Consider the following 9,787-nt stretch of genomic DNA (forward strand, 5'->3'; position numbering starts at 1 on the left):
TGGAATTAACAGTACTTTAGTGAAAAACAACTGAGGTATTATCTGTAAAAGCATTTTGCAAAGTGCTATAAAAATAATGATTATCTGCTAAGGATATACATCTATCTACTAAGGATATACCAAGGGATACTTTTGTTCATTCTTTTCAATGTCCTGTCCCTGGTGTTGGAGGTGAGGCAGGAAGAGCTATGATCTGGCTTTTGATTTTGTTCACAGACAGTGGGCAAGTGGAGTCCACACCTGTGGTGGCCCTGACGTCTCATCAGGGAAAGGAGGAGGGATGTCAGGGGAACCTTCCCAGCTGAAACCACCAGAACTGTGAAAGACCATTAGGAGGGCTGGACATACATTGCGGGGGGGGGGGGGGGGGGGGCGGAGGGGAGTGGGACATAATACCAAGATGACATAGCCTGGGGAGTATGTGAAGAATGGGTCCCATTAAGGCTGGCCTCCCAGGGCTGCACGCCCCTGCACATAGAAATGATTTCTCAGTCTCCTCCATGCAGAGGAAGTAGATTCAGTCCTGTAAAGAGGTTGATTCTGGAGAACCGAACTCCTCTTTGAAGTAGGTAGTAGCCCTTGACTTTGGTGAAGGGGAGGAAAGGCCTCAAGTGAGGACAGAAGGGCTGCTGGGAAGCTCTAGTGAACAAGCACATCCCAGAGCCCCAGAGGGAGTCAAGCTCCTCCCATCCACCCCTGCAAGGGCAGCAGGTGTGGGTCATTTTAGGTCTCCTTCTCTACCTAGCTAACCTTCTCTACCTGCAGAAAGTGGCCAGACAAAAGAGGTCCTGGTTGCTTTGCTCTCATGTCCTCAGTCTCCAACTACTGAGAGCAGAGTCTGTAAACCTCCTAACTCCTGTCAACCACCAGCCTTCTTCTCTAGACCCAGATGCAAGGACCCCTCACTGTCCCAGGCCCCACCTGACCCCTGACGCCCTCTATAGAACTACCCCAGTACCCCAGCACAGGGAATGCAAGGGTTCTCTAGAGACACACTGGAAGCTGAGGCCAAAAGGAAAATGCACACTTCTCTATACACCTATCAAAATATCCCCCCATATTTGAGCTGGGTAAAAAGTTAATAAAAGCTCCACCGTAAAAAAAAAAAAAAAAAAAAAAAAAAAAAAAAAGACTATATATAAAGCCAGCATTGCCTAATCTGTTGCAGGCCACTGTCAACCCTCATAAACCTCCAGGTGGGGACCGAACAAACTGAGAGTGACTGGAAACCACTGTTCCCATTGCACAATAATGCAGGGGCCTAACAAAAGCTGTCTTTATGTTAAATGTTGGTATTTTGTTCATCGTTGATTTTTTTATATTAAACTTTATTTTTTAAAACACTGCCTTAAAATATCTTAATTACGGAGTACTGCCAGTGTTTATTTTTGCTCACTATTTACAAAGTCCTGTCGGTAGGAGAGTGCTCTGAGGTTTCCTTATTGATGACAGCACGTTACTAAGAACCCCCAATGTGCCCGAAACCCTCAGGCCTGCAACAAAGTGCGGCTCTACGGTATGCAGCCTCCTCTGCTCAATTAAGAAAACCCAAAGGATTCGAGATCTTCGAGAAGAAAGGCGCCTCTTAGGGCCCAGGGGGCCGGGTCTTGCCCTGTATTTCTTGGCAACAAATCACAGGCTTTAAAGCAGAATTCTGCAAACGCTGTTGTCCCCCGACCATGCAGGGGCGCCCGGTGCCGGGTGGGCGGACGCTGCGCGGGTGGAAACCCAGGCCAAGGGTGGAGGCCGAGCCCAGAAGGGGGCGGAGAGGCCTGAGGGTGGGAAAGTGGCCCCGTCCCTTCCCGGCAGGAACCCCGGGCTCCTCCTCCTCCCGCAGCGCAGCCATCAATCAGCGCGACAGCCCAGCGCCCCGGGGCCAGACTCACGGACCCTCCCACGGGGTCTTGTGCCCCCGGAGGAGGAAGCCTCGGAAGGGGGCGTCTGCCGGTGCACGGAATGGGCGCATAGACTGGAGCTGCGCTGGGCACCCGGGCTGTGCGACCCCCAGTCCCGCCCGCGCTCCCAGGCACCAGGCGCACTTGACACCCCGTAGGCGGCCCGGAAGGTAGAACTCAACAAAGGTGCCCCCCCCCCCCCGCCTCCTTACGCGAGCACTCACACACACGGCACCTGGAGCCACCGCGCCCGCACCCTCCGGCTGTCCCTCACCCCACCCCCGCAGAGGTCGGCTAAGGATACTCAAAGACACCGACTGGACCTGCAGTCGCCTCAGGGCGCCGGAAGGTCACCCTACCCGGGTCCCGGCGTCCCACTCCCTAGCACCTCCTCCCCCACCCGTTCCCACAACCCCTCGAGGACACTCGCTCTCTCTCTCTACCCCCAGGTCCCCTGCGGAGGGGAAGACAGTGCGAGCAGCAGCACCCAGGGCCTCGAACCCCGCACAGCCCCCGCCGGCACCCCGGAGCCTCCCCGGGTGCTGGGTGCGGACACCGGGGGTGGGGTCTCCGCGGCCACCGCCCCTTACCTCGCGCAGGCCCTCCCCGCAGGTCTCGGAGGCGGGGGCGAGCGGTGGCCCGCGGACTAGCGCGGGGCGGGTTTCCCCACTGGGGCGGAGCGGGAGGTGGAGGAGGAAGAGGAGTAGGGAGCGGAGGGGAGGGGCAGGCTTTGTGTCTGCCTCCGGCCCTCCCACGGCTCCGGCGCTAGCCATCCCCCTCCCCCAGTCACCCTCCGGCGCCCGAGGAACGGACGGGGCGGGGGTGAGATGAGGGGGCGAGGACGGCGCCTGCGCGACCCCGGGTCCGGCCGCCCCCTCCCCTCGTGCAGCGCACCCTCCGCCCCTCGGGACTTGCAGTCTAGGCGCCTGCGGGTGACCTGGAACCCTAGCTGCAACCAGGCGAGCCGAGACCGAGAAAGTTGATCTAACCCGGAGCAAACTTGGCTGGATCAGCTCCCGACGCGCCTCGGCGCCCCCGCCCTGCTCCTCTGCACTCCCCGGGGAGGACCGGAGTTCTGTTCTCGGATATTCTTCTCTGTCTCCTTTCTTTGCGCTCACTGATGAGCAGTTCAACCGCACGCACACCTCTCCGCCAAGCCAGCCCCGCCAGCCCCGCCAGCCCCGCCACCCGGCTGCAGACCCCGGGATCAGCCGCGCGTGCTGGGAAGCCCCTGTCAGGGAGGCACGCGTGGGCTCCGGCCCTTTGTCCTGTGCACGGACGCGCTGCAGGGGCCCGGGTGTTTCGTTGCATCCCCACTGGGAAGCGGGCGACCCGGAGCAGTTCCTAAGTGTGCAGAGCTGCCCAGCCCCGCCCCGGCCCCAGGGAGCCAGAGCCGCGGGGAGGCGGGATGTGGTTTAGCTCAGCTGTAAGCCACCCTCGTAACGCCTAGGGATGGAGAAGAGGGCTGACGGGGAGCTGGGAGCGGCCCTGCCAGAAATCTGCAGTCGTCTTTTCTTGCGAGTCAGGCCCGTCCCTGGTGAGCGGCTGTGCTTTTCCACTTGCCTGCCAAGGAGAGCACCTTTGTGGGGAAATTGCTAACAGTGTTAGAGTTACCGAAGTAGCTGGTGTCGCAAAAGGAGCCTCAGGCACCTGTTTGGGACAGAAGCAGGAAAAGGAAACAAAGTCCTTATTTTTATTCAAGGTCTGCTTCAGACAAGTAGCCAAAGAGGAGAATAGCATTGGTGTTCGTTCTTGCGATTCCTGCTTTCTAAAGATTTGTTTCATAATCAGCTCAGCTCCCAGGAAATCATTACCCACTGCACTTCTCTTAATGTTCTAAGTCACCCATTCAATAAATGATTGAGCACCTGATATGCACCAGGCACTGAGCTAATAATGTTAGCTCAGTGTTCCTGGGGGAACAAAACAGATCTCCCTGCCCTGTTGGAGCTGACATTCTGGGAAGCAGGAGCGGGAGAAAGGGTAAATTGTGAACATCGGTAAGTCACTTACCCGGAATGTTAGAAGAAGTCAGCAATAGGGGAAAAAAGAAAAAGTAAAATAAGGAGGCCAAGGAGTGCTGGTGTCTGGTGTGGAGGGTAGAATTGAATAGTGGGGTGGTCAGAGTAGGCCTGGTTGGGAAGGTGGGATTTCAGCAAGGACCTGGAGGAGGTGCATTAAGGTCAAAGGCTCTGAGGTGGTAGGTGGACACTCATGAGGGTCTGAGCAGGCGGTGACAGGATCTGATCTATATTGTTGGAAGACTTAGTTTGATGCTGTATGGAGAGCCGGCTGTGTGCACAAAGTTAATTGCAAGTTAGGAGCTATTGACATACTCTAGGCTGGAGAGAAAGGTTACACAGAGCAGAGTTACAGAGTGCACACATAGAGAAGTACTTGGACTCTTATTTATTTTGAAGGTAGAACTGTCAGAAATTCCTAAGAGGTTGAATATGTTGGCAAAAGGGAGAGGTGGGCCAAGGCGCACCTGGCTTCATATCGCTCCCTCTTCAGTCCCTTCTGCCCCCAAAGGATTCAATTTTATATACAAAGCTCCCCAAGTAAATATTCTCCCCCTGTCTCTGTTTCACTCAACCTCTTGAAAAGTCTCTTCATCTTGTGTACATTACCCCACGGATGGCCCTATAGGCCCAATCTGTTTTAAAACTTGGAGCTCATTTGGCTCTGTCCTCCCTCAGGAAAACCTCTTTTACTGTAGAGATGGATTTGGAGATTATTCACTCAAAACTATCTACTGAGTAGCTACTATATGCCAAGTTCTATTGTAGGCGGTGGGGCTAGAGCAGTAAACTGAACACACAAACTGCTGTGCTCTCATGGAACTCACATTCTAATGGGGAGACAGAGACAATAAACCAAACAAGGTTGATGATACCTGCCATGGTGAAAAATTAACTCAAAAAGAGAAAGAGGGTGGTGGGGAGGCTACAATTTAAAACAGGTGGTGGGGCGCCTGGGTGGCGCAGTCGGTTAAGCGTCCGACTTCAGCCAGGTCACGATCTCGCGGTCCGTGAGTTCGAGCCCCGCATCAGGGTCTGGGCTGATGGCTCGGAGCCTGGAGCCTGTTTCCGATTCTGTGTCTCCCTCTCTCTCTGCCCCTCCCCCGTTCATGCTCTGTCTCTCTCTGTCCCAAAAATAAATAAAAAACATTGAAAAAAAAATTTTTTTTAAATAAATAAATAAAACAGGTGGTCAGGGGCACCTGAGTGGCTCAGTTGGTTAAGCACCCTAGTCTTGATCTCTGCTCAGGTCATGATCTCACGGTTGGTGGGATCGAGCCCCAGGTCTGGCTCTGCACTGACAGTGCGGAGCCTGCTTGGGATACTCTGTCTCCGTCTCTCTCTGCCTCCCCTTCCTCTCTCTCAAGAAAATTTAAAAAAATAAAAGAGGTGGTCAGAGAAAACAAGAAAAAAAAAATTAAGACAAAAACTTTGGACCCTCTCATGGACTTATCTCACATTTGGCAGGTTTGATTTCCTACCCCAGGGTCCTTGGAGTCTGAAGTGACCACTCCAGTCAGCTGCAGAGATCACAAGTGCTCTGGGGCATTTTGGTCAGTGGAGGACCAGCTAGCCAAAAAAATGTCACTTGTAATGAAGTTATTTTCCCTGTAAAGTAAACCAAGCAGCATTGGTTCTGCAAGCATTGCCCGGAGCTGGCAACTCAGCAATTTCTGTTCTCTGTGGTAGAAGTAGAGGTGTCTTATGCACATAAAATGACTTGAAAAGAGAGTGTGTGTGTGTGTGTGTGTGTGTGTGTGTGTGTGTGTGTGTGTGTTTGGTCTGGGTCTGAGCTGTAGAATAATCATCATAATAATTATGGCAATTCTTTATTCATTGGTGTGCATTGGAACTGGGTGACATTACTTCGGTCCATGCCCATAGCCACCCTGGGAGTCAAGTAGAGAGTATCCCTGGATAACTAATTCCTAGTGTTAGGAATTACATAGTAGTTAGATGGTAGTTAGAAATTCCCATCTCCGTCTCCAAAGATGCAGTGCATGTAGAGGGAGGTGGGTCTTCACAGAAGAGGGCATTTGGCAGGGGTACATATTTTATTTATATTCTTACTTATATGTTTGTTTACTTAAATCTGAAAGAAAGTCAGTGATTATCCCTGGGGTGTGGGATTATTGGGACTTTAACTTTTCAAGTTGTAGGTCTGTAAACTGAATGTTTAAAATGGTATATTACTTTGTTAATCAAAATAGCATTAATATTATATATAAAATTATATACACAGAGAATTAGAAGTACAAGTGTAAAGGCAAACGTACATAGAATTACCTAATATTTTAATTTTTCCTTTGACCTTATTATTTAGACCAATTAAAAATTTCCAAGTGTTGAGGTTTGTTTTTGTTCTTTAAATTTTTGTTATTAATTTCCAGATTTATTGCATTGTGGGCAAAGAATGTAGTTTATATAATTTCTGCTCTTTGAAATTAATAGAGGCTTTGTTTGTGACCTAGTATATGATCTATTTTGAAAAATATTTCTGTATCAGAAATGAAGGCATGTTAAACACCCCCACAACCAGTTCTATGATTAGCATATAGTAGTTGTTCAAAACTGTTTATTGGTGAACCTGAACACCAATTAACTAAATGGTAATTCATCTTTTATATTTATTCTAATTCACGATGTCATTTATTTTTACTATCTCATTTGCCAGTCTCCTAATTTATATCCTGCTTTTTCCCTACTCCCCTTCTAGGATATAGTAGACTTAGGGCAGATGTGTTAAGATCTTCCATTTCAATTGGGGTTCTGATGTTTTTCTCAGAATTTATAATTCTGGGGTGCTTGGGTAGCTCAGTTTGGTTGAGTGTCCAACTCTTGATTTCAGCTCAGGTCATGATTCCAGGGTCGTGGGATTGAGCCCTGGGTTGGGCTCTGTGCTGAGCATGGAGTCTGCTTAGGATTCTCTCTGTCCCCCTGCCCCTCTGCTCTCAAAAAAAAAAAAAAAAAAAAAAAAAAAAGAGGAAGAAAAAGAATTTACAATTCTTTTTACATTTACAATACAATCTATTACAATTTACAATTATTTGTATTCTAGCACTTTCATGCTAGATCCACACTGTGGATCATGTAGCTATCAGTATAATAAACCTCCTTTGCCCCATTCAATGTGCCTTGATTCATTCAGAAATTCCAATCACGACCTCTGTTTTCTTTGTGTTTGCAATCAACCAATGCATTTTTGTCTATCCTCTATTTTAGACATTTCTGCATCATTTTATTGTAGATGAATCCTTTTGGAGCAACATATGCCATAATTGAATTTTATTTTAAACCCACCTGGCAAATTTGGTTTAATTTCTGTCACCTTGTTTTATGCTTTTTGGGTTTTATAAAACCATGCCATTGCCTAAGTTCTATGCTTTTTTTGATTAAAATAACTAAACTCTATCTCTTTATATAGTCTCCTGTATTTGAAAAGCATACTTCTTGTTTTAACCATAGTGGTTCATTCTCTAATTATTCAACACATGAATCTTAGTTATTTACTGGGTGTCAGGCACTCTTCTAAACACTGTGACTATATGATAAGACAGATAAAATCTTTCTCTCAAGGTGCTTGCCATCTAATGGAGGGGGACAAACAATAAACATACAAACACATAAAAATGAAGATATACAGGGCATGATACATGCCATAAAAACATGCCAAAGTAATGTGAGAGTTGCTCAAGGACTTACATTGTTTGGGTGATCAGAGAAGACCTCCCTGACAAGGCTACGTGTCAGCTGAGACTAATGACAAAAGAGGGACGAGTCAGGTGAGTTTCTGGGAAGGAATGTTCCAGTCTAAGTAAGAAGGAACAGCCAGAACCAAGGTGCTAAAGTGAGCATCAAGGAGCAGGGAGGAGGCTACCAGGCTGGAATTACGGGCTTAGGGACAGTTGGAGAGGGTTTCAGATGGAAATGGCTCAATCTGGTTTCCATTTGTAAGTGACCAGAAAGGCATCCATGGGGGAAAAGGATGGAAGAGGGGAGACAGCAACGAATGGGAGGAGACTAGCAAGGTAGCTTTGCAGTCACTGGGCGAGGGACTATGAACAATGTGGAGATGGTGATTAGACAGGGACTGAGTCAGAGGTAAGCAGGTGGACTCCAGGTATGCTGTTGAAAAGGCTGAGATCATGTCATTCTAGGGGCATCTGGGTGGCTCAGCTGGTTAAGCGTCTGACTCCTGATTTTGGCTCAGATCATGATCTCACAGTTTCTAGATTGAGCCCCATGTTGGGCTCCACGCTGAATGTATAGCCTGCTTGGGATTCTCTCTCTCCGCCCCTCCCCTGTTTGCACACCCTCTCTCTCCCTCAAAATGAATAAATAAACCTAGAAAAAGAGAACACATTACTCCAAAATAATCCATTTGACATACTAATTGGAGCTAAAGGCACTTGAAAGACAAAGGAGCAAGAAGGATGCTCTGACCTCCCCCTTTTTCCCTGAAAGCAGGACAATGCAGAATTCCCATGTGAAAGCCACCCTCCAGGGACCAGGAGGAAAAGCACACTGTCATCATCAGAGGCAGGGAGTTGAGGCCAAGAAGGATCTGTACAGACCACGTCGTGAAAACAGCCTTCTCTTCCTTTTCAACTCCCCCTATTTCACAATCACTGCTGTTTGTTCAACCTAAATGCATGTGAGCATTTAGACCTAACCACTTTGGGGGGCATCATTTTCCTGTGAATGCTTTTTTGTAAGTGTAAAATAGAATGTGTATGCTTTTTTCTTGTTGATCTGTCTGATGTTGACTTAATTCTTCGGCCCAGCCAGAGATTCTAACAGGATAGAGGATAAGTTTGTCTCCCCTATGCTATGAAGGTAGGGCCTACTGGGTATGCTCTGCTACATATCCCTCCTGTATTACATTTGGATACAATTAGGTTACATTTTCGTTGTTCCTCCACTGCCACCAACCTATGCCAAGCCACCATCATCACTACGCTAGGCAGGAAGCTTTCTGCCTGGAATCTGGCATCCACTCCTGCCCCCTACTGGTTATCCTACACATAGCAGGTAGAATGGTGTATTTAGAAGGGAAATTGGATCCTATCACTCTCCTGCTCACTCTTCTTGCCACCCACTATTCTTAGAAGAAATCCAAAAATCTTTCCCATGGCTTGCAGAGTCCTCCCACTCTGACCCCAGCCCTCTTTAACCCCATCTCCTGCCACTTAACTTCCAGCTTTCCCTTTGTTCCTTGAACACACTGAACCTGATCCAGCGCCAGAACCTCTGCCCTAGCTGTTTGCTCTCTGGTCCTTTGCATATCTGCACCTCTAGTACAGAACACCCTTTTGGAGACTTTATATGCCTGAAGATATTTTTATTATGTCCTCACAGTTCAGCAACAGTCTGGCTAGTTATAAAGTTCTAGGTTCACAGTTCTATTTATTAACACCTCAAAAATGTAATTCCATTGAGCTTAAGATTGGTGTTGAGAAGTCTGAGGTCAATTTAAGTCTTCCTCCATTGCGAGCAAGAAGCAAGGAAGCAAAGGCAATCTGCTTTGGTAATCTGGAAGCTTAAAAATCATAGTTTTGCCTTCAGTGTTTCTAATTCTACTATAACGGAGGGATCCAAGAATTTTTTCTTGTCTACAGTATTCTTGGTGCCCTTTATATCTGCAGACTATCATCTTTTTTTAATTCTAGGGAATTCAAGGACATTATTTAAAGTCTTTCCTCCCCTCCTTGTGGCTCTCCTATGACCTGGCTCTGCATGTTGATTTCTGTCTTCCGTTCCTTTTAACTTCCTCATCTTCCTCAGCTGCCTTCTCAGAGAGGTCCTGGATCACCTCTTCCTACACATTGGTTCTTGGGCTATATCTGTCTGTTCTTTAACCCACCTATCATT

General features: G+C 48.2%; 1 protein-coding gene and 1 long non-coding RNA gene across 5 annotated transcripts in view; one reads left to right on the plus strand and one right to left on the minus strand.

Annotated features, from left to right (window-relative positions):
• Positions 1–2,973, minus strand: part of RIN2 (Ras and Rab interactor 2) — a 224,515-nt gene extending 221,542 nt beyond the window's left edge. For 3 of the 4 annotated variants that reach the window (XM_058684763.1, XM_058684765.1, XM_058684764.1), the window contains exon 1: positions 2,486–2,591. Coding sequence is in view for 1 of the 4 variants with exons in the window: in XM_058684762.1 (XP_058540745.1) it covers positions 2,486–2,668 (183 nt within the window). In the remaining 3 variants the exon portion in view is untranslated. Of the gene's footprint in view, positions 1–2,485 lie in introns of all 4 variants that reach the window. The other variant, XM_058684762.1, reaches the window with a different exon arrangement.
• A 199-nt stretch (positions 2,974–3,172) lies between these two features.
• LOC131485358 (uncharacterized) lies at positions 3,173–8,665 on the plus strand. Its single transcript, XR_009248790.1, has 2 exons — positions 3,173–3,432; positions 8,384–8,665. It is a non-coding gene; the product is annotated as an uncharacterized LOC131485358 (long non-coding RNA).
• The last annotated feature ends 1,122 nt before the right edge of the window (positions 8,666–9,787 follow it).

Source organism: Neofelis nebulosa, chromosome 9, assembly GCF_028018385.1.
Source record: "Neofelis nebulosa isolate mNeoNeb1 chromosome 9, mNeoNeb1.pri, whole genome shotgun sequence".
Lineage (NCBI taxonomy): Eukaryota > Metazoa > Chordata > Mammalia > Carnivora > Felidae > Neofelis > Neofelis nebulosa.